The sequence below is a fragment of the Camelus ferus genome, chromosome 7 (genome assembly GCF_009834535.1).
Source record: "Camelus ferus isolate YT-003-E chromosome 7, BCGSAC_Cfer_1.0, whole genome shotgun sequence".
Taxonomy (NCBI): domain Eukaryota; kingdom Metazoa; phylum Chordata; class Mammalia; order Artiodactyla; family Camelidae; genus Camelus; species Camelus ferus.
In genome coordinates this window covers 60,204,910-60,229,914 of record NC_045702.1, presented here as the reverse complement: position 1 = coordinate 60,229,914, position 25,005 = coordinate 60,204,910, and the positions used below count along the sequence as shown (strand labels likewise).

At 40.4% G+C, this 25,005-nt stretch overlaps 1 protein-coding gene across 3 annotated transcripts in view; it reads left to right on the top strand.

Moving 5' to 3' along the window:
• The window catches only part of ASB4 (ankyrin repeat and SOCS box containing 4), a 139,313-nt gene that overhangs the window by 94,154 nt on the left and 20,154 nt on the right, over positions 1-25,005 (top strand). For 2 of the 3 annotated variants that reach the window (XM_032483978.1, XM_006178526.3), the window contains exons 3-5: positions 4,751-5,241; positions 21,632-21,745; positions 22,604-24,826. In XM_032483978.1, coding sequence (XP_032339869.1) covers positions 4,751-5,241; positions 21,632-21,745; positions 22,604-22,792 — 794 coding nt within the window. In that variant the 3' untranslated portion in view covers positions 22,793-24,826. Of the gene's footprint in view, positions 1-4,750; positions 5,242-21,631; positions 21,746-22,603; positions 24,827-25,005 lie in introns of those variants that run through there. The other variant, XM_032483977.1, reaches the window with a different exon arrangement.

The following is a 25,005-nucleotide window of genomic DNA, read 5'->3' as shown; positions in this document are numbered from 1 at the left end:
TGAAATGAAAAAATCAGCTCTCTGCTCAAAGACATAATGTGACTGATAAAAACAGGTTGTAAAAATCAGTACCACTTACATAGTTTTTAAGAACATAAAATGATAGTATATATGTTGTTTATGGATACATATATGAGTGATAAAAGAATGAAAATTTACAAGGGAATGACAAAAATCAACCTTAGAATCATTATCTCTGAAAAGAAAGAAAGGGAGGGAAGAAAGGAGAAATGAGCTGAGTTTTTTCTATAAAATTTTATCTTGGAAAAAAGAAAACCAAAGTGAATATGGCAAAGGTTAATATTTGTCAAATATGGTAAGTGGTATATAGATGTCTGTTATATTTTCTGTATTTTTGAATTCTTTCATAATTTGTAAAAAAAAAAATCTTAGATTAGTGCTGATGTAATAATAGATATTTAGATGTAGTAACATAGTAGATTTCTAACTTAATTCCATTTTATATATAAACTCAAAATACTTTTGAACTGTAAATAAATATGGACATTTTCAGGAATGCAGCTATGCTAAGGCAAGACTGGACCAAGATCTTTTTCCTCATTTTGAAATACCATTCATTATGGCAATGACATTTGTGGTGTCAGAATACAAGATAACCTGTCAGTTCCACAGTGTGGCTGCTAGGGTTCTATATATGGGTTTAAGCAAATCAGCGTTTCATCATGTCATCTAGGATAGTTACTAACATACTGAATTTCATACTACATCATTGCAATTTATTTATATCATTTGTAACAATAAAAACTATGTAGTTATATAATTCTTGCATTTTTTGCCTTTACATGTTAACTAGGCAGTAAATATAATAATATACTTATTATATTTAAATTTTTATATTATATAAAATAAATATTTTTTAAAAGATTATGTATGAAGGGAGATGATAGCATCTGTGGATTTCACTGCAGAATAGGAAAGGCACATCTGAAAAGGCTGAAAAGCCCTGCTCTGGCCTGGCCCTCCATCTCACCGGTGACCTCCCAACTTACACACAGGCTGTGCAAGAAATCAAGCCCATTATAGGGAGGGAGGCTGGGGCGGGGGGTTGGGATGAAGTGGAGGTGTGGGTTCCATGACTCTGGGAAGAGGGAGAGGTGACAGTTTCTGCAGTGACAGCAACCTGCCCCCACTCTCAAGTAGCTTTTGAGATGATAGAACTTGGGGGAATGTGAATGCCTTGGAGGAGATTTCTGAGGGCCAACTTGTAGCCTGTAGGGAGTTGCAAAGCCCAGCAGAGGGAGCCACATGATGACTGATCACGAAAGATCAGCTAAGCCAGTAAATGGGCACTTGGCGGCAGGTTAATTTTATTTGGGGAGGGGGAGGGATAAGGCATTGTGAGGTGTCATAACTAGGATTCATTAAATTGATTCTACCTGTTAGGAGGTAATGAAATGAGACTATCATTATGGGAGTGTGGGAGAACAGAAAATATTTAATACCGATGGGCACTGAGTCCCTTGTAAACCTGGTTTCAGGAATATCCCTTCCCTTGGCCCATTTCTGTGGCCAGCTCCCACTCTTTTTGTGCAATTCTTATCCTGTGTCCTCCCTTCATCCTATTCTCAGTGCACACAAGTCTCTGTCTCTTTTGCCCACAGATGAAATCTGAAAAGTCCTTGTTCTTTATCCAGCAATGAAGATTAAAATTTTTCTTTGTCTCATTTGCTACCATTTCAGACTACTTCTGGAGTACATCTTGTATACATTAGAAGGTTCATGAAGAGCCTTTCTCATTAAAAGTTACTTTACACCAGAAATAATTTACCCTTCTCCCCTAGAATGAAAATTGCTGCAAATTTTGTGGAAGTATAGTTTACAGAAATGTAAAGAAAACCATTTAGAGAAACAGGCCATGTTTCTACATGGAAAGCCTCTATACTGTAAGAATATCAATTCTTCCTAAGTTGATGAGTACACCACAGTAAGTACCACATGAATTAAATGTTAAACATTTTAAAAAATTTTTGAATGTTAAATTACAGTTAATCTGGATAGTTATGCAAACTGAGGGGAGTGGAACATTCCAATACCAAAAAAACAAAATGAAAAAAAACAACAACAAAAGAACAAAGGAAGAATTAGACCATATATAGTCAAAATTATTGTATTAAAGAAAAATAAAAATAAACTGGTTAAAAATATATAGCAATTATGAGAGCATAGGCTTAAATATTAATTTAATGAAGGGCTCATATAAATGTAAACACTGAAAGGCTTCAAAGTATAAAAGGACAAAAATTTGGACAATTAACTGAAGAAGCTATACCACTAGTTAATAATTACAAAGTACTCAATCTCTAATAATCAAATACATTTATATTTAAAAGGACAGATTATTTTTTACTTCCAAAATAGCAAGACAAATTTAAAAAATGTATAACTACATACTGGTGAGTGCTATTTCAGTCAGATCTAATATGGAGTTAGATTTGTTCTTTTCTATCACACAAGGATTGCTGACAATCAGCAGAAGCTAGGAAGGAGGCATGAAATAGATTCTCCCTTAAAACTCTGAGAAGGAGCCACCCTTAATTTCAGACTTCCAGTCTCCAGAACCATGAATAAATTTCTGTTGTTTTAAGCCACCTAGTTGGTGGTACTTTTGTTACTGCAGTCCTAGGAAACTGAAACATATTTTCACATTAAAAAGTACTTTTCTAAGTTCCCAAGAATTTCTATGTATGATCTCTAATTTCTTGAATAAATCACAAAATCTAAAATAAAAAAGTAGTCACATCGTCCTACTTTATGTAGTCCCTGGGAAAGTTACACTCAAAGACACAATTCAAATATAAGAATAAATATCTCCTATTCAGGAAAGGAAACTATGCAGCATTTCTAGTTGTACATAGCAAGAGGTCAAGGATCAGTTGTAAATCTCAAAGTACATTAAAAAATAAAGGATGTGGTTTGTTCCAAGTTGGCCTGTAAAATTTTCATCCTGACCCTTTGATTCCCTTCCTTGCTGGAAATTCTCCAGCGTCTGAAGCGACCCTGCATTTGGCTTCTGGGAAGACATTCTTCATTCTGTTTCACTCCAGAGCAAAGAAGGGCTGACCTGAAAGGAGCTCTGACCCAGAACCTCTCTGTGGCGGAATACTGATGAACACAGATGACAGGTTGTTGTGAGGGATGATCTTTGGTTATAATTCTGCTTCCTGCAAGTTAGGGGGAGAGACAGCCTCAGAGTTTACAGAGCAATGTGCTCTCAAAAGCCTCACTGGTGGGTTGATTTTGTAGAGGACACTGGGCTTGCTTGTAGCAGTCTCGCCTTTCTCAAATATGTTCCATATGATCGGAGGATGTCATAAAAAAGGGTATAAAGGAGTAATACATAGAGAACAGATTTTTAAATTAACAAAATGCACCTTGGTTTCTCTACTACTTTCAATGTTTTCAAATACCCAAAGAGAGCAAAGTATAAAATTTTTTTTTACAAAAATAATGTGGTAGAATAGCACCATGGTAAGAGATTTTGAAGCCAGGCTCTCTGCTTTCAACCCTGTTCTATTGCTTCTTAGCTTGGTGTAGTTAATTTGCCTCTCTAAGTGCAAATTTCTTCATCTGCAAAATTAGGATAAAAATTGCACCTACTGCAAAGGGTTGTTGGGCAGATTCCATGAGGCAATATATGAAAGGCATTTAGCTCAGAATGTTATGCATGGTAAGTGCTTAATAAGTGTTAGTTGCTGGCATAATAACAATAATAATAATAATGTCTTTCCAGATTTCTACTTGAAGTAGCTATAAATTTTCCAGTAGAACTGATTATAGAGTAGGCCTCCTGAGGTCATTTGATTCATCCCAATTAAATTAGGCTGAAAAGGAAAATTTCAGCTTCTCAAGTTGACCGTTCTAATACTTAACTTCCTTATCAGAAAAATAAAATTTATTTCAGGTCCCTAGTCTGTTGGATAAGTGGGTTGGATTAAATAATTTCTAAGGAGATTTCCAAGCACTAAAAAATTATATTTTGAAATAGGTATTGTCAATCATAAATCAAACATGTTACAGTCTCTAATCATTGTCTTTCTTTCGGTGAATGAGTATTTCTGTTTTACCAGCTTCTTACCTCTTTTGTTTCAAAATATAAACTTTAGTTTGATGGTTAGAGTGTTTGTGGTTTTTGTTTTTGCCCCAGTTGTGTGCCAAGGGAGCTTCATAGACTTAAGGTGGCTTAGCACTGTCAGTTTTCAGTTAGAGGGCTGAACAGTTTCTATACCACTAAAGTTCCTTTGGATCAAACTTTTAGGTTTAGCTACTTTGAAAGAGAGAAAACCCCGCCATTTTGAAGACAATCTCAAGAAATTGATGACTTTTAGCAGTCATCGTGTATGAGCTTCAAAGATTGTAATATAACCTTTATTTTTAATGAATTTTTTATTCTATTGATAAAAGTATTTGGTTATTGGAATCCATTTGTATTTGCAAATCCACCTGAGGGTAAGAACTCTTAACTCAACCCTCAGTGCTTCTGCCTTCCAGCTGAAGTCCTTTGTTCTCTGTCCTCTGCCCCTGAACATTTTCTGATTGTCCAGGAGTTGGCATTGTTGTTTCAAAGGAGTGGCTTCCCTGGGGACCAGAAATGGAATTTAGGAAAAATGGATGGTGTACAGCGGGCGAGGCTGCAAGAGAAGCAGTGAGAAAAGGCCCGTTTAAGGAATGAAACATGGGAATAATGGCAAAATCTGTTTAAGTAATTGCCTTTCTCCATCTCCCTTTCCAGGGGCAAACGTGAACATGAAGACCAACAACCAGGATGAGGAGACACCCTTGCACACGGCTGCTCACTTCGGCCTCCCGGAGCTGGTGGCCTTCTACGTGGAGCACGGGGCCGTAGTGGACAGTGTGAACGCCCACATGGAGACTCCACTAGCCATCGCTACCTACTGGGCCCTCCGCTTTAAAGAGCAGGAGTACAGCAGGGACCACCACCTCATCTGCCGCATGCTGCTGGACTACAAGGCCGAGGTCAACGCCAGGGACGACGACTTTAAATCTCCACTGCACAAGGCGGCTTGGAACTGCGACCACGTGCTCATGCACATGATGCTGGAGGCTGGCGCCGAAGCCAACCTCATGGATATCAATGGCTGTGCTGCCATCCAGTATGTGCTGAAGGTCACCTCCGTGCGACCTGCCGCCCAGCCCGAGATCTGCTACCAGCTGCTGTTGAACCATGGGGCTGCTCGAATATACCCTCCACAATTCCATAAGGTGAGCCTGTGTCCTAGGGCGTCATGTGGAGAACCGGGTAGTCAGCAGGATAATGGGGACTCAAAGAGCAGCTGGGTCTGAAATCTCCAAGTAACTCAAGCTCGTTTGAGGCTTCAGGCTTTAGGCTAATGGCCTCTGATCCTCAATCTGAGCTTCCTTCTACAGCCCTAGCTATCTCATCCTAGTCCAAGTTTGTTTGAGATCTTGGAGTGACAGCAAAGAAAGCAAGCAAGAGGGGTGGATAATTTTCCATGCCTGGTGTGAACATCAGTGCACTGGGAGTGGCTTCCTGGGAGACTGAGTGAAAAAGATCAGAAGTCTGATCTTTAAGCCTGCAGGAGAGGTGAATGGTGTCACACAGACACAGTCTTGCCATCCCTTCAGCAGAATGTCTACTCTAGAGATGACTGAGCCTGCTTTGGAATTAGTTTGTAGACATGAAAGGGACTCTCAATTTTATAGTTTAATGAAAGCTAACATTTATTAAGAACTAATAATTATATTTATTATGCATAATGAATTATGTTTATTAAGCACACTGGTATCAGCATTTCACTCTTCTGAATTTAATTTACTTAATTCTACAACAATCCTATATGGTAATTAATATTATTATCCCTAATCTATAGAGGAGGGCTTGCCTGATCCCACACAGTGTTAGTGGCAGTATTCAATCTTAGATCGTCGTTTGATGCTAGTGTTTATTCTATAAAATTCTAACAATTTTTATTGGTAATTTCTAATGGGCTAGCAGGCACAAGATATTAACAATACTGATACGGCAGAGGAGAGGTGAGTAGATAGATGCAAAGACGGAGCGGGAGGGCTGCGGGTGAAGGTTCCGCCCGCACTCCCTGGGCTGCGCTGTCCGGGGGTGCGGGAGCCGCAGGGAGGGAACTTAGCCGGACCGGCCTTGCCCGAGCTCCCGAGCTGGGCGCGGGCGCCTTCGCGCTGCGCACTTACTGCTCACGGTCTGTCTGTATGTTGGCTAGCTGCGGCTCTGTCCATGGAGCAAAAGTGGAGAATCCAGGGAAAGTTTCTGGTGCTTTGCCTTGCAGTGTCCTCCTAGTCTTCCTTTCTCTTTACTCCTTTCCCTTTCATCTTCCCCAGGTCCTAACGTTTAAGGTCCTGGGTCAGGGTGTCTTCTTACTGCGGAGATGGTTGTTATGATGGTGGGATGGGGACGAGGGTAGAGGAAGGAGGAGGAGGGGAAAAGGAGGGCCCCTCCAAAGCGGCACCCGAGTGAGTGGGGTAAGAGGCGGCGTAAGAGGGGGGATAAAAGAGAAAAAAAATTACTGGTATGACTAAGACATGGTAACTACCCTCAAGTAGCTTAGAATCTCGTGGGAGAGACAAACACATAAAAAGGTCACTTTAATATGCCGTGGTGAATGGCAAGGTAGAGGAGTAAGGGCTCTGTAGGTGCATGGAAGAGAGAGAGCTTTGTACTTGGTTGATAACATAATTTGGAAATCAAAATGCCCTTCACCTTATATAAAAACTGCCTTCTTTTTAAGGGGGGAGGTAATTAGGCTTATTTATTTATTCTTAGAGGAAGTACTGGGGGTTGAACCCAGGACTTTATGCATGCCAGGGTTGTGCTCTACCACTTGAACTGTATCTTCCCCTCACCTTAAGTAAAGAAATCAAATGATACTGTGCCTAGGATCTCACTCACTCTAAACAACACGCAGCAGAGGAGTTTTAGGTGTAAACCAGCTAACTAACGTATGGCCACAGAAAGCTAGTTGACAGAAGTTTTTCTAAATTCACAGCCAAGTTCTACCTCCTACCTTGGTAAAATGTCAGGGACTTGTCTGAAGTCCTGCAGTGTGAGGGTTAGTTGGAAGAGAAGTTCCACTGAAGAATTTCAGGGGAGTACACTCAGCAAATTCCAGACGGACAACCCGAAGTATGTTCCAGTGTAGCTATGATGAGCTCAGTGATTTTGTTGAATATTTTTTCCCTTGAAATTGTTTGTAATACTCATAATGTCCTGGAGCATTATAAACATTTTATAGAGAATTCCAAAAGATTATATTGGTTAGGAACAGGATAATAAATAGTAATGTTACAATAGTGCTCTTTGTTGAGCTCTAAGTAGGCTTTGTATGGATTATTTCATTTTATTTTTTATAATAACCTCTGAGGTAGTTACTGGCATTATCCTCATTTAAAAAGTAATAGCATTAAGATATTTTCCTAAAGTCACACAGAGTAAGTGGTCAAATTCATTTATTCATTTATATAACAAATATTTACTGAGCACCAACTAAGAGTCAGGAACTGTTTTAGGAATGGGAGATAGAATAATAAATCAAACCAAAGGCCTTGATGGGAAGTACTTTCTAATGGGAGGTAGGGAAAAAAACAAAACAACAAACAAATAAATATACTCTGATATGTTAGGTGCCATGGACACAAGTAAAACAAGGTAAAGAAAATAAGAAAATGTGGGCGTTTTTTGTTATTTATGTGTGTGCTGCTTTTTACAAAGGTTGATTAGAGAAAATGAGGATGTGAAGGAGAAAGTCATGTGAATACCCGGGATGGTAGCAGGGACTGGGGCAGGGGGAGAGCATTCTAGGCATAAGGGAAAGCAGGTGCAAAGATCCTGGGGTAGGGGAGGACTAAGCATGTTTGAGGAAGCCAGAGTGCCTGAAGTGGGGTGAGTAAGGAGGAGGAGAAGTCAGAGAGGCATATATGAGACTGGTTTGCAGACCATATATATGGCCTTATAGGCTGTGTTGATAGCCTTGGTTTTTTATTCTGAATGAGAGAGTATGTCACTAAAGGATTTTGAATGGGAAAAAAAGTCTGATTTATATTCCAAAAGGATCCTTTTGATGCCTTTTGGAGAATAATAACTCTAGGAGAGCAAAGGTATTCAAATGATCTGGATAAGAGATGGGGGTGGCTTAGACCCACAGTGGAAACTGAGAAAGTAGTGAGATGTGGTGAGATTAAGGGCATGTTCTGAAAAAGGAGTCCATGAGTTTCCTAATGGATTACTTGTGGCCTGTGAGAAAAAAAGAGGAATCAAGAATAATTTCAAGGATTTCTGCTCAAGAAATGGAATCAAGGGACCATTTCTTGAGATAATAACATGCAGGTGAAACTGATTTTGAAGAGATCAGGAGTTCTGCTCTGCTTTAGATGGATGCCTGCTAGTCATCCAGGTAGAGAAGTCAAGTAGACAGTTTGATATATAACCCTGGTGTTCAGGGAGAGGTCTTGGCCAGAGATACAAATTTGGGAGACTTCACCATGAGCATGCTATATAAAGCCATGAGGACAGATGAGATCAACCAGAATATGAGGGCAGAGAGAGAGGAGAAGTGGCCAGAAGACTAAGCCATGGCACCCTCCAACTGGAATTTGGGAATATGGAAAGGAATCAGTGAAGGAAACTGTAGGAAGACCTTGAACTAGGAGGAGAATCAAAATAGAGCATTTTCCTGGAATCCAAGAGAGAACACGAGAAAGGAAGATGTGGAATCAACTGGGTTGAATATAAGTGGCATTTCAATTAAGACGAGGGTTAAGAAGGTGCCACTGGACATGGATTTTATTGGGGATCTCAACATGAGTTATTTTGGTGGAATGTTGGTGAGAAAAGAATGATTATAGTATTGATTATAGTGGGCTCAAAGGAAAAAGGGATAAGAGGAAGTGAAAACAATGAAAGGTTTTGAGGCATTTTCTTGTAATGGAAGAGTAGCTGGAAGAGAATGGCTGATGTGTTTGCTGGCTGATAGGAGTTTCCAGGAAAGGGAGACAATGTGATGCAGGGATTACTGGAGCGCCATCTTGATTTGGAGACAGAGGATGGGATCTCGTATACGAATGGAGGTGTTGGTCATAGTAACAAAGACAGTTCATCCATCATAACAGGAGGGAAGGTACTGCCTGTGTGCCCAGATGCAGGGATGTTGGTAGATATGTTAATAAGAGTTTATAGAAGTTCTCTTATGATTCCTTCTATTTTCTCAGTGAAGAATGAGAAGTGGATAGAGAGGAGGTTTGAAGGTTTAAGGGCAAAGGTGAAGGTGTGAGATGTTGACCTTGGAAAGCGAATGGACTTGGGAAATGTAATAGGATTGCTGGGTGGCTCAAGCCTATTAAAAGTCAATGGTCATGTGCTTGGTTCAGAATGAGGTCTGTCTGACTCCTGAGCCTAGGCCCTTAGATTTAGTAGTTTCGTCTGTGTTTTATATTACCCAAGAAATGTAATTAAACCTAAAGGATCACAACACAAGAAAAGACCTAAAGAGGTCATTTTATTGAATTCTCAAGAGTCTAGGCAGAAATATTGCTCTTGTTCCATTTGCAAATCTCCATGAAGGCACATCCTACAGCATCTCCTTCCTTGGGTATCCATTTGATTTTGGAACAACCCCTCCCATGCCTTCCACTTTTTTTTTTTTTCTTTTTGGTAAATTATCTAAACTAATCCTTTCCTTCTTAATCCTGACCTAGAATAACTCATATGCATCCTAGTAAATCTTTATATCTTAGTATCTGTTTGTACCTAGGGCATTTTCCCCAAACCAAATTTTATATTTCTTCCAAGTTTTTAGTTATTAATTGTTTTTGCCTCTAGAACTTGGTCACAGTATGTCTGAAAAGGTCAAGAATTATGACAATTTTTAACCCTATATTTTCTCTATCGATTTTGAGGAAAGACTGCTACCTAAATGACTCAAAAAAATATGTGAACTCTGTTGCTGAAGGTACATGTTTGACCTCAGTTGTTAATTCTTGCCTTCTTGCAATTTCCCCATTGATCAATAGGCTTTGAAATTTTTAAATACTTTTTCATGCTAAGGTTGGATCCAAGGAATATTTTCATTCTTGAAATGTTGTACACACTGCAGCCTTAGAAATAAAGTCAAATGATTACATTCTATGAAAAATTCAGCAACTTTTGTTTAAAGTACAGTGATCCATGGCTTTTAGCTGTGAATATCTACTGCTTAGTTTGCATCCGTTTTCTGGATGATACACTGGTATCTGGGTTTGGCAAAAACAATAAATGTTAACGATTTCTAGAGTGAGCATACAACCCAGTATTTTAAATTACATATGAATTTGTTCCTATTTAAAATTTTAACCTCTGCTTTGCACTTGTAACTCATTCATACTAGACTTAGCCATGCTATGCATATCAGGAATAACAAAGCATGGAATTTAGGGGTCAAATAAATTTGGGTCCTGCCACTCACCTAAGATTGTGATTTTGAATAAATTACTTACTTCTTGGGCCTCAATTTCCTCCCCTATGAAGTGAATATAACCTTAAGCCTTGTCAATATGCAGACTGAGTGCTTCATTAGAAAGAAATTAATCTTACTTATAGCACATCAGAAATATATTCAGAGCCCAAAGGATGGCTCCAAACATTTCCTTATTCTTCCTGGAGTCACTTTCAGTCCTTGCAAAATCTCTCCCCCAATCGCCACCCCAGCCTTCATCCTGCATCTATAAATATCTTTCCCTTGGACTCCCTCCATCTTTCTTCTCCATCCATCTCACTAGAGTGGCCATTCTTCATAGTGAGACTTCTGAAAGACAATCTCTTTCTAATACAGCTCACTCCACAAAACATAATTTGCTTATAGTTACGCTCTGAGGCCACCTTCCTTCCAGGCAAGAAGACAGAGAGGGACAAATAGCATGGAGGTGCCAGCATAACATACCTTGCCATTTTATCCATGAATAATAACATCCTTCTCCTAAGGTTGTTTTGAGACTGAAACAAGCTAAGATTTAAGAAGTGTTTAGTATTGTTTCTGGTCATGGCAACCATTAAACAAATGATAACTAACTTTTGTTATTACTACATATCTGTTGAGCAGTAGAATCAGTGCTCTTGGGCCTGGTTTACCCACAGGGGCCTTTCCAAACAGGAGAGACAATGTGTGAGACTGCCCAGAGACTGAATGTTGAGTTTTATTCTGAAACCTACTGCTGATTGACTGTGGGTGAAATGGGTCTCTGTGAAAGGAAGTAAAAGACCCTCTCCCCGTTCCCCTGTAAGAGTCAGATTAGGGGTTGGGCTGCCACTCTCCTCCCCAGGAGTGTGGTGCTTGTGGGGTGGAGCCATGGGTAACTCCAGACCACAGAGGATGAGTGAATGTGGTCCCAGAGGATTGCTTCCTCCTGGCTGGCAGGTGGAGGGAAGTGGCTCCTACAGGGCTCCTCATGGGGCTGCTGATTTAGAGAGCCAGCACTGGTCAAGCTAGGAGCAGTCTGCCTCCCCTTCCAAAGATGTTCCCAAGGGTGTACAGGGGGTCATCTTTTCTTCCTCACAGACTTTAGAATCAAAGTGGTCTTCTCCAAGTTGGAGAGAGATTTAAAATTCTCAATCTCAAACAATTGGCGTCTTCAAAGGAATGCTCTCTGTCTGATTCCTAAAGGTTTCTTTCAGTTACTGCCAAACTTACTTGGCTAGACTTCCTTCTGGGACTGGAGATCACAAGCTTTTGAAAACTTTACTTTTGGAAAGAAATCCTATCAAAATGTTGCCTGTGGAGCTAAGGAATGTAACTACACTAAAAGCACTGAATTTGAGGCATTGCCTTCTGGAATCCCCCCCTCAGCTTATTGTGCAGAAAGGATTGGTAGCTATCCTGGCTTCCCTGTGGGTCTGGGCAGTAGAGCGTCCCTTCCCCTGGGGTGTAACTTCTCAAGGTTTGTGGGACAATTGTGATGGCAAACTGCCCTGAAACTGAAGTTAGTGCTTTACAAAAGTGCCAAATCAGGGGGGATGGGCCTTTAAACGGAGTTTCTGTTCTCCTGCAAGAAGTCTTGCAAACATGAGGAAGGTCCCAGGTCCTTTTCACAAAGGGATTTCTTTGAGAGATAACAGCAAGGAGGGTCAGGAGCAGGGACTTAGTAACCGTGGGTATGAGTTCTGGCTTGGCTGTTTACTTGCTGTGTGGTTTTTGAATAAGTCCCTTCATCTCTCAGATCTCTTTTCCTCGTCTGAAAAATGAAGGCAAAAATATCAACTTTTCAGGATTGTCTGAGGACTGAGTGAGAAAGGCATGTAAATCATGGAGCCCAGTAGGTGCCCGACAAAAATGTTCCCTTCCCTCCTCCTCCCCGGATGTGTTCTTAGTCCACTGTAGGAGTCCATCCTATCAGCCTCACGTTGGTGGCTCCACTCGCCCCTAGAATAGTATACAATTATGTACTCCAAGGAACACTCTTTCCACAGTTACCATCTTCTTATTCAGTTGTGTTTTGCTCCTCTGAGTTCCTCTAGTTTGGCCCAATGCTATAGAGATTTAGGATAGAGTTGGCTATTGGTAGATGGCTGGCATTCTAAATATTTTTGTTCCTACCCAATATACTGTGCAAGAAAACTGGCCCCCTTCCAAAGGCAAACTAAAGAAAAACTATTCAATTTACTATGCAGATGCTTCAAAGTGATTTAGAACAACTACTCCACAGCCCAACTTTCCAAAGAGAAAGTCATCTTTACGAAAAGCAAATGACTGACTCATTTATCCAGAAGATAAAGTGGTTTGTTCTCTTGTGGGTGGGGAATTCAGTTTCCTTATTTACAAGGAACAAGGTCAGAGCAGAAAATGCTGTCTTCCAAATACAAAGCAAATTTGTAGAGGCTGTATTTCACTGAAAGCCAATGTATAAATTATATAAGGGTAGAAAAAAGAATTATAGGGGCTGCAATTGCTTTCCAGGGTACAAAAGGACATTTGATTTTTTTTTCTCTCGGCATAATTCAGAAGGAAGTGACACCCCAGGGAGCCAAGATTGGGTTTTCTTGTAGGACAAGAAAGGCATTTTTCTAGGGGAGGGAAAGGTATGTGAGAGTCTGGGGGAGGTAAAGATGATTTCTCCTGTTGAACAGTTCTGTATACGATGCCTGGGGTATAAGCAGTCTCTTTGATCATTAAGTACCTTTCTGCACACAAATATATCAGTATCAAAGGGCAGGCGTAGCTTAAGAATTCCTCTGCTGAAGCGACTTACAGGTGGCACCTGTATTGGAAGGGCAGCAGGGAGATTTATCTTAAATCTGCTTTCTAACCTGTGCTTTTAAGGGTCAGATGATGAAGGGAAGGGGTCTTTAGGTCTCTCCAGTTGCCACCTTTTGTTCAATTGTTCTTCCATGAAAGGAGAAATAGAGACAGCCCCACCCCAGAGGCTCACAGAAAGTGAAGGTCACTGGACATTTTCTGTTTCTCAGGTTGGCAGAGGAAGCAGAAACTTCTGCCTTCTGAGTCCACACTGGCCCTTCCTCATGTGATGGTCAAGATTCCTGGTTGTCAGTGTGGAGTGATGATTTAGAGTTTTCTATGTCGTAAGAATCTCTTTTCATTGTTGCCTCGTGAAATAATTACTGAGGCCTGAAGAAAGCTGGTCCGGTTGTCTTAGTTTTGGAAGAAGCTAGATTTGCCAGTTAAGGGGGCTCGGAGGCTGTCAGGCTAAAAGGAGCCTCTCCTGCTGTGAGAACCATCTTCTGTCAGCAGAAAATTTATTAGTCAATGTCAGCAAAACCTAATGTGGCTTTGGACCGAGGAGCTTTGGACTCTGTGCAACTAAAGACTGCAAGTTAAGGACTATTTGATTTTTTAAAATCCTAATGAAAGGTAAGACATTATCTCCCTGTGATATATGGGAGTATGCCAGGTGCAAACTGAAGCACCAAATGTGTGAAGTTTGGCTCCTAAACTATGAATGAATTATATTCCTGTATACATAATGTGGTTTGAACTGTTTCTGAATAGGAGCAGGAAATAGGGTTGCCAAACAAAATATACAATGATCAATTAAATTTGAATTCCACCAGTGATAAGTAATTTTTAATATAAATATGTCCCAAGCAACATTTGGGACATACTTTATACTAAAAATTATTTGTTGTCTGTCTGAAATTCAGATTTATCCAGCAAGCCTACATTATTATTATTTGCTAAATGTGGGAACCCCCTTTGGGAAGTAAGTAATATGTTGCAAGAGGAGGGCAACTTTTAGCCACGTCTCCTCTGTGTTCAAGGTGCTGGCAGGAAAGGGGAGGTAAGGAATACCAGGGGACAAATATTGGGTATGTGGGCTTTGAGTCTTTAAATAGAACCAGTGTGGTTTCTATGAGGAGTGAATGTTGCCTGGAAATTAGTGCAGATCAGAGGTCAGTTTTCTGAATGGATACCTAAACCATGTGCAGAGCCTCATTACAAGCTTTCTGACTTCTCCATGCTCTTTGTTTTCATGATTCCAGTACAAGTATATTCTTGATTCAGGCCTTGGATTAATTTTAGCTGTCGTCTCTGTCCTGGTAAAATTAAGTCTTAAATTTAAGTCTTTATTTTGGATTACTCATCTGATTACCAACATACTTTTCATCATGGCTCATCCTTGCAGAAAGGATGTACCTGGAGGTCTTTAGAGAAAAATGTAATAGATGTCTGGATGGAGACTATTTTCGCATTATTAGCAACATCTTTGTGTTAGAAAGGGAATTATTTTGACATTTCAACAAAATCCAGCCTAAAATAATATACTAAAGAGTGTTTCTTGTTCTAAAGATATGGGAAATAGAATTTGTGTCCTTAAACCATTCATTTCACTGGTCATTACTTACAGATTAAAATAAGATCATCAGATTATATTTGAAAGAGTACTAAACTACAGTGAAGAATACCTAAGACCATTCTTTCTCTTACTGTGTGCCTCTCTGGGTTTCAGTTTCCTTATCTCCAAATTAGGGGGATTCTATAATCCCTAGGGTCCCTTGCAACCCTAACATTCTATGGTACTGTGATGGTAGTTTGTAACTAGTGTTCAAAGCAATTAGTCAGCCTCAGGTTTTGTCTGTCTCTTTTGCACAGAGCTACATATATGCCACCCTCTTCCCAGCTACAGAGAAAAGAGCAGCCCCATTGCCTCAATTTCCCAAGACCAAGGTCCTAGAAAAATTACCTTCCACCTTGACAGCCATGTACCCAGATAGAAATCCTTCTAGTTACACTTTCCATAGACTCAGAAATGCTGACTTTTCAAAGGTCCTGTAGCCTTGGATGTCTGACTTATCCCTTTAGAGTTGATAATATAGGATTAATTTTTGCTTATTTAGACCTGGCTGAAAAAGCCATGGTCCACAGCTCAATTTTGTGTGCCATGCCCAGAATATGTTTGTGAATGGATCCTCTTATTAAACAAGTATTTCTGTTGGGCCAGTTTGGACCCAGCCAGCGGGCAGGATGATTCTGGTGCCTTCACTGGTTTGGAGCTTCAGTATATATATTAATTCTGCAGTGGCTTATGACCGCACTTCTTAAATATGGGAACAACTGAAAACAGCTGTGTGCTAGAATTGGCTCACAGTAGCTTGGGAGAGCTGAGTATTAAATTATCAGGAATTTTATGAACTGATTGTTAAATGCAACCATTATTAAAAGATGTCATATAAACCTACAACAAATAAAATATACTGAAAACAAAGATAATAAATATTTAAAACTCATTACCTCCTAATTATTTTACTCTGCTTATCTATGTTCTTGATGTTATTTGCATTTATTGGATCTATATGGTGGAAACACTATATAGTGATGTTACCATACATTCCCTACCCTACATTCAGGGACCTCGTCTTGGTCGCTTCAGATAGGCCATGATGGGAGTATTTACACCCAGAAATCAGCAAATGCTACTAGTCAGGCCTTGACATATTGCTTTGCTGATGTCTAGACTTAAGAAGAGAATGTTACTAATGCAGATCAAACTTCAGAGTTTGTAGTGTGTGGTGTCTGTAGCTCTCACATTGTGAATAGCACAAAAAAACTGAGAAACCGTGCTTCCAATATTCGAAAACTATTAAATGTTTCCACATAAATATCACTCATGTCACTGATAAATGAGTGAATTTCCAATCTGCATCTTCATTGTTTCACATTTGTGAAACAATTACTCCTAATGTAATAAAAATATCATCATCATTCACAGGAACTACGTGCACTCTTCAATCGCAGACACAGGTTGGCAATGAATACAACCCACATCTATACAAAACTGATATACAAATCAATGAAAACATTCTGAGTGGACCAATTGGCTATATGGAATAGGAAATAAGAGGTACTGGATATTTTATTATTTGTAAATTATAGGCTTCACATTCTTTATATTAGCAAAACTTACAGTAAACTTACATATAAATATATGTACATTTTATTTCCAGAATGCCTGTTATTGAACATTTTCTAGCACTTTATTAACTCAAACCTCTATTCACTACAACCCTCTCTGGTTAGCCTATTTGCTGGGGCTGACACAGTCCTTAACTAAGGCCACACCCTCTGATCTGAAACTATGCTCCAGAAAATTCTTATAAACCTTTTATTTCTGCGGTCCCCACTACGATAATTCTGATTAATTTCACCACCTTTTGTTGTTCCTGATGCCCACTGGGCGTAGGCCGTTGGACCTGAATTTTACGTCTTAGAGGAGAATTGCCATTTCATTTGCCTCATGTTTTTGTAAAGAAAATTCTGCTAAAATCAACCCCCCAAACCTTTTCTTACTCCACTTAACAGATTGATGAGTTGGGAGGAAAAACTGAGTTTGTTTACTTAACTTTGGACCTAGAGGATACCTGAATTCTCGGTTCCTCTGTGTGGTAAGCTTCTAGAAAAAAAGTTCTGTCTGCCAGAGAGAGGCCTGCAGTTTCAGGGTGTAAATTTAATTTGGGAGTAGGGTGCTAGGAAACTTTATGTGGCCCCGTAACTAAACGTATAAGTGGTAGTTAGTTTCGTTAGTAATAAAAAAGATACTCTGATCTCTGATTTTTTGTCATCTTCATTTCATTTGTTGATGGCTTGGTTCTAAACTCAGGAAGGAAAATCACGTATTGAGCCCATAAAACTCTGTATGCCATGACTCCGTGGGTCTTAGCGATGAGGATGGGTCAGCCCTGATTGCGGCTGTGCGTCCATTCTCCATCTGTGTCCCACTACCTGGTCCTCATGTGTGTTAGCCCACTCGACTCCTGGCACTTGGCCGCTACTCAGCTCTGGCGGTATTTCACCTGTCTTCATAGCTTTGCCACTCGTGGCCCTGCTGAGAATCCAGCCTTGAATGCTTTCCTCGTTTGGTGTCTTTCACTCTGATCCATCTGGTTTCCTCCAAAAAAATTCACACAGGCCTGAGTGTGAATGCTAACTCTGTCATTTACAAGCTAAATACCTTTAGTTTAAATTCTGTCAGACTTTGATTTTACATCTGTAAAGTGGGGATAGTTATAGGCCTAATTTCATAGGGTTGTCTGAAGACTGAGCAAGCTAAACACGCAAAGATTTAACATAGGCCCCTACACGTGATAAGTCCTCAAAAAATGGTAGCTGTAACTTTCTTTTCTTCTTCTTTTCTCCTGCCGACTAGGATTCCTCAAGCTTCAGACCATGGTCCTCTATCTTTTCCATTTATATCCACTTAGAGTGTGATTGAACCTAACCAGCACATTCGTTGATGGTGCACAAATCTCCCTCGCCATCTTGACCTCCTCATTTATCATGTACATTTTTGACGGACGTTAGGAAACATCCTCCTGTTCCTTACCTGACCATCCCCAAATTAGCATGCCCTTGTAATTTCCTCATTTCCATCAGTGGCACCCTTATTTGTACTTGATCTCAGGATTCAAAGTTGCATTCTTTACTCCCTGTATCTGATTAGTCATTAAACTCGACTTGTTCTTTCTTGCAGCTTCAGTTGCCCTTCCTTCTCATGACTCACAGCAAAGCTACCTGAGAAACCACTTGGGACACTCACGTTCAGCCTCCTCACGGCTCTCTGCCCTTCATATCCTTGCTTTCCTCCTTGTGCTTTTGCTCATGGTGCTCAAGGGACACTGATGATCTTTAAGTTAGTCTCTTATTATTTACTGACTTACATTGCTCTTGAACTCTTCGAAATATCTATGTCTTTTCTCTTCAACTAGGTTGTAAACTTTCTTGAAGACAAAAAACAGGTCATAAACTCAGAATTACTGTCATAGTGCTAAATGCAATGCTCAGTAAAGGCTTCCTAATGGAATGAATTGGTTGAATATTACCCTTTCTTGTTAAGAATACATAATAGCTTCCTGTTGCCTGTTAAGCCAATCCCAAGCTCTTCAGACTGGCCTCACAGGTGTACAGTCATGTGGCTCCGTCTTACCCGCTCTTAACTTTAGCTCTTTCCTCATATAGGCTCTTCATTCAGATGACCTCAGTACACACGCACACGCACACACACACACGCATGCACATCTAGATATTAAAATGATTACCTTTCTGTCTTAGTTTTGCCCGAAGTCCCAAGACATCAGGTACTTACTACCTCACATTGAAACCTGCAGTGCTAGACCAGCTATGAAGGACTTGTAAAGGATGTGGAGAAAACCAGTTTTGTGACCTTTTGCCCAACAATAATAGGTTGAGGTTGTGAAGGACCAGGAAATTAGGAAGAAAACTTCTGTGGAAAAAGTTGTTTAATTATAGAGGCGTGCCTTCTTTCTATTGGTAGGCATGGGGAGCTTCCTCCTCATTCCACATCTAATGAGAGGGGCTTTGAGAGGACTCTGCAGAGAGCTTGATATATGTTCTCTGAAGTTTCAAGGAAAAAGTGGAACTGACATGTAACTCATGTTGAGAAAATTTAAAGGAGCACATCTAAGGCTGGAGCTGCTTGTCTGGTGGCAAAGGACAGAACAGTGACTAAAGTGGGAGTTGAGAGTACTTTCGCTGACAACAGGATACAGTACAGGTTCCCCTGGACCAGTTGTGGGTCACATTGGAGAGTCAGTGAGGTCACTTTGAAATGAAAATGGGCCACACCAAAAGGACTTCCAGAGTTAGGGCCATCATGGCAGAAAGAAGCTAGAGATGTTCTGGTGGACAGAGGCTGTTAGAGAGGCGCGAGGATTCTAAGGGACCCATCTGAGGAGAGGCGTTGCCCTTGTCTAGAAAGTTGGTTCTTCCAAATTGGGGAAAGGGGGGCACATAATTTCCCCAAGAGAGGAAGAGACCAGCCCAGAAGCCATCAATGCTAGGTCATGTTGGTACCAGTCGGTTAAGACCATTTCTCCCCCTTTCCTCTCTCTTTCCTTTGTCCAAATGCAGAGCAGTCCAGGAACATGTCGGGCAGAGGGGAGGAAAAGACAACAGCTGGGAAAACTTCAATGCTTTTTCTTACACTAACCAGTTCTTCACTCTCTGACACCAACTGGGTGGCCAAAAATTCATTTAAATTCTGACACTAATTAGCTGGAATTACTGTCAAACTTCATAGGTTAAGAATTAAGTCCTACAAGCCCCACCCCCTTCAGATGCCAGCCACAAATCGGGTACCCACGCTACTCACATTCCTACTCAGCTGAGTACGTATTCATGGGTTCCCACGATTCCTTCCTTGGGATTTGTAACTTGCTAAACAACTCACAGAACTCAAGAAAGCACTTTACTTACTAGAACCAGTTTATTACAAAGGATAAAACTCAGGAGTAGACAATTAGAAGACACGCATAGGACAAGGTATGAAAGGGTGTGCAGAGCTTCCGTGCCCTCCGGAGCTTGTCACCCTCCCAGGACTCTGATGTGCTCACTCACCTAGAAGCTCCCCAACCCCATCTTTTAGGGAGTTTCATTACATAGGCATGACTATGAACTCATTGGTGATTGAACTCAATCTCCAGCCCCTCTCTCTTTCCCAGGAGGTGGGAGGCAAGGTGTGTACAAGTTCTAATCTAATCAAGGATTGGTCTTTCCAGCAAGCAGCCCACATCTTGAAGCTCTCGAGGAGTCCCATTGAGAGTCACTTCATTAGCATCACTGAAGTGGTAGAAAGGAGTTCAGTTTAAGGATCTCTGTGCCAGGAACCAGAGGCAAAGACCAAATGTGTATTTCCTATTATACCACACCCACATTAGCTCCTTTCCCACCGCAGCTGGAAGCAGGCCTGGGCTGTGGGAGAGGAGAAACTTTAATTTGAATAAAATTTGAAATTTCAATGATTCAATTAAAATGGACATTTTTATTTCTGAAATGACATTATTCTTATGTCTAGAATGGCTGGAGTACTTTTTATTATTAAAAATTAAGTAGAAATAGGTGTGAGTCCTGCCTGAGGTGTCATGCCAGGAGTGGAGAAGGGTTCCAGGGAGGGGGTTTGTATAAGCAGGAGAAAGGGAAGTACTGAAGCTGGGTTTGTTGTTGTTGTTGTACCCCTTGGAGTACCAGTCTTTCAACATGACTGTTATATTTGCTGATACTGCACATGAAGCTAGGCATTTAAGTGGATGCACGCAGGCACACAGCACATACATACACCTTTCTACCATCTAGAATCTAAAGTTGAACTCATCTCCTCTAAGAGAACATCCCTAGTTAGCCCAACTCACACAGGTCTCCCTCTTGGAATTTCTATAATCCTCTTTTCAAGCCGTGTAATCTAACACTTATGTGGTCCAACCATGTATCTCCATTGATTTTCACTTGTTTTCTTTATGTATTTTTTGCTTCTCATTCTTATAGTAAGTCTCTCACCAGAATCTGGTGTGTTTTACTTTTAGGGTATGTCTCATATATATCTCCATTGTCACTTAATAAAGCCTGCACGATTGACTGGTCAGACAGGTCCAGATTTTATGGGGACATCGAAGGTTGGTTAACTATCCAGTCTGGTCTAAAATCTAAAGCTAAGTGTTTCTGCCTCACGATGGAAATGCTGGCCACCTTGACTCAGCTTTCCAGTTTTTTTGGTTGGTCAGTGAAGTGTTGAACAGAGTGTACTAACAAAATAACTAGGCTTCATACTGCTTTCACTGCTCACGAAAGCTAAAATACCAATGAATGTGACTTGTGAATGTGAGTATGTAACGTCACTCTTCTTCAGGCATTATTCTGGGAAGACATCTTTGGTCAACTTTCACATTACTCTGTGGTTGGCTTTACCTCTTAGTCACCAGTTGGTCTCGGTTCTTAGATTACTAACATTCAGCTTTTTTGCTAATAAAATTTTCTGTAGAACTGGAAGAGTTTCTAGGCAGCTGAAAGTGTGTTCTGAGACCAGACCAGCGTCTCTCAAAATTACTTCAGTTATGGGCAGGGCATGAATTTCATCAGGCTCCCACCTTCTTTGTTAGCACCTCTTTTTCACTTGCTCCTGGATGATGGAGGAAATTAGTTTGATGTTATTATTCCTCCCATCTACCAGGGGGGACTGGCAGTGTGTTTGAATACTCAAAGGCCTGAGACTTCTTAAAAGCATTTCAGGGCTCCAAGGAGCCTTATGGGTCCATGAATTCTTGATGTCTCTGGGAGTTGAATGAATAAATCATGTATGTGCATTGAACAAATGAAACTCTGTGGTGTCTTTGCAGGTGATACAGGCTTGCCATTCTTATCCCAAAGCAATTGAAGTTGTCGTCAATGCCTATGAACACATCAGGTGGAACGTAAAGTGGAAAAGAGCTATCCCTGACGATGACTTGGAGGTAAAGCATCAATTCACTGCCAACGGTTCTCACGCTAAAACGCTTCCAGGCTGCAGTGGAGGTGCAGGAAATTCTAATTCAGAAAATGAGTTGTGAGAGTGCTTTTAGGAATTTGAGAATGCTGCTCAAATGCATGAGACAAAGGGTTATGAAATGCAGGTGTGAGAGCAAACAGATGCATCAGGTAGGTAGTGCTTGGGAGCGCCTTGGGGATTTCACCATCGATGGGCAAGTTGAACAATTATAGGAAGCTGACAGTTTTACTTTTTTTCCCATCAATTTAGAATTAAATAATAATAATAACAACAATAGCAATAACAACAACATTTGGGATTGCTCCTACAGCACTTTTACCAGAAGAGTATATTCTTTTGTGTAGATTATTTCACTCACTTGTAAGTATCTTGAATTCTTTAGTAGACAGATAACAGAGTGTTAAAAACAGCTTGTGATGAGTCATGTAGAAAGCCATTGGCAAAGCTGAGTCCTCGTGTTCCGTATGGACTTTGCTGCCTTTGTGAGCCAGCCCTTCCACTTAGCCTCCTGTTCTTGGTTCTAGCTGTCACAGGCTGTCTGCAGCGCGGGAGGGGTGTCGGGCACAGAGTGCAAAGCTCACTGGGCTTAGAGGCCAATGGCTTAGGTGCAATCTTATCCTGCTACTTATTAGCTGTCTTACTTTCTAAAAGTCACTTAGCCTGCCTTAGCTTCATTATTTGTGTTTAATTTTGCCTCACCATCAGAGACCCCTAGAAACCTACCATTATGTATAAAGTAGGAACTAAATATATCACTGTTGATTTCTGTTGATGTAAACTTTGAGGCTTTTCTGACTTTAACGCATCTTGCCTTCCTTTTCAGAGATACTGGGATTTTTACCACTCTCTCTTCACTGTATGCAGTAACTCTCCAAGGAGTCTCATGCATTTATCGAGATGTGCCATTCGAAGAACGTTGCACAGCAGATGTCACAGAGTAATTCCTTTGCTTTCCCTCCCATTGTCATTGAAAAAGTACTTGCTTTTAGAGCCAGAGGGAATCATTTATTAAGCCTTATGAGACAGAGGTTCCCAATCCTAGACATTTAAGTGGACTCGCTGGGTAGACACAGTTCGCATAAATAAAATGGTACTTGGGTTGATTATAACACTTCAGGGATTTCAACACACTTTACAAACACTATGTCATTAATGCTAGGGTATCACAATGAGGGAAAATGAACAAGAGGTAAAATTCTCAAAGACAAGAGCATATCCAAAAGGTACTGACATAACAATAATAATTAATATGTATAGTGCTTTTACAAGGTGCCTGATACAGTTTTGTAAAAATTTTCATGTTATCCCATTTAAAAGGGGACCCAGGTTTTCTTACAACCAATTTCATTCTCTTCTTTATCAGTAATAAGTTTACATTACCATTCAGTTGGCAAAGTGCTAGGCTTTGTGGCGGGCCTCAATCTTGGGGTTCTCCCCCCATTCCCACTTAGCAGAAATTACTATTGCTAGTTTTGCAAACTACTATCCCCACACCAAGTTCCTCAACTTACTTTTAGTGGAGGAAGCACATGAGCATTTGAGTCAAATTAGAAATGAAAAACCAAGACCAGTCCACATAAAAGTCAAAATGGACATTTTTAACATACTCTCATTGAGCCAGAGACTGGAGATGCAAAGATGAGCCCGAAGTTAGGACTCCTGCCCTCCAGGATCTCACCATTTAGCAGAGGATCCGGACATACAAGCAGGGAAGTGCAGTGTCAAATGTCAGGGGCAAAAGTACAGGTGCAGATTCATTCTCAGTGCTTGCCTTTCAAAGTCCTGTTTCTAACATGAAGTGTGGTTTTCTTTGAAGCCTGACCATAAAGAGTGAAGGGATTGTGTGAAGTAGAGGGATCCCCGGCTGCTGTGACTGTAAACATACTCACTTTACATTTCTCCGCACATCTGGATATTTTTATTTTAGTATGATTTCCCGTGTAGCACTTTCCCAGACTCCTTGAGGAAAATATTGCACAGTGAATGGCTCCCACGGATGTGGCAAGGAATTTTAGGAAAATGTGTGCAAGAAAGTGTGTGAAGGGAAAGACTTAGGTTGATTACTTTGGTCTTTTAATGTAACAGACTGACATTTTAGAGCATCTTAGCTAGAAGATAAGGAGTACTTTGCTAGTGATGGACCAGCTGCAGAAAGCACAGAGGAAGACTTTTTGGAAATGGAAAAAGCTTGAGAAACTTGGAAAGAGAAGTGTGTTAATCAGGTTTGTTAGTGGTTTGCAGGAAGAGAAATGTAGCTGATTAACCTCCATACCTCATGGTTTATGAGGCCAACTTCGCTTCACTTTTTTGTCCTTGCTAATCACTTTCAGATAAGCTCATTGACTCAGCATTGCCTTTTAGAGGTTAGAGCAGTAGTCATTAAGCACAAACAAATCTATTTGTCAGTTGTGAGCAGGCTTTTTCTTATTCCTGTAGTTCTCCATCTTGTTTAACTTTAGATGCTTGAGTTTTGAGTAGGGATGATGTCAAATACTCCACTAGCCTGTCACCTAGACTGTGCTTCACACGCTGGGATTTGCGTACTCCTGGTGCCGTGTATGAAAAATCAGAAGTGGATACAATAATCTTCCTGAGGTATCAGTTTTACTCAAATATATTAGGAGAAATATTTTGTACTAAAACAAGTTCTGTATTTTGGAATAGAATACTGTATTTGTGTGAACTATTCGTGTAAAACAGGATCCTTCAAAACATTGTTTGTTGCACGTCGTGTTAGAACACATTCTGGAATGCTAGGTGGAGGTGTTGCCCTCCCTCCAGCTCCAGGAATATTCTGGCAGAAAGATTTGTGATGCACTGACTGAGGCAATAAAACAGATGCTCAGGACGAAGGGAGAGGATGCTCCTTGCGTGGGGAAATAACGTTTCTCAGTCTGCCTACTTGTGCTTAAACATTTTGGGTTAATCTAGCATATGATACGTGACTGCTTCTTTTGAATTGTTTATTTGTGGATTAGAAGTTATTTCTCCTCATCTTTGAACTTTCATTTAGAGGACTTAAATAAAGCTCTTCTGTTTCCTTTCATCTTTGTGAGTTGTTTATTTGCCGATAAGACTTTTTTCTAACTGACTTTTCAGCAGTTTGGCTGAAGAACTCTACATGATTCATTGCTTTCTTCAACACTGGGAAGGAAAAGGGAATGAGGAAATGTGTCTGTAAATAAATAACGTTTTCAAAAGAAAGTAAAGGCTATTGCTATAGGA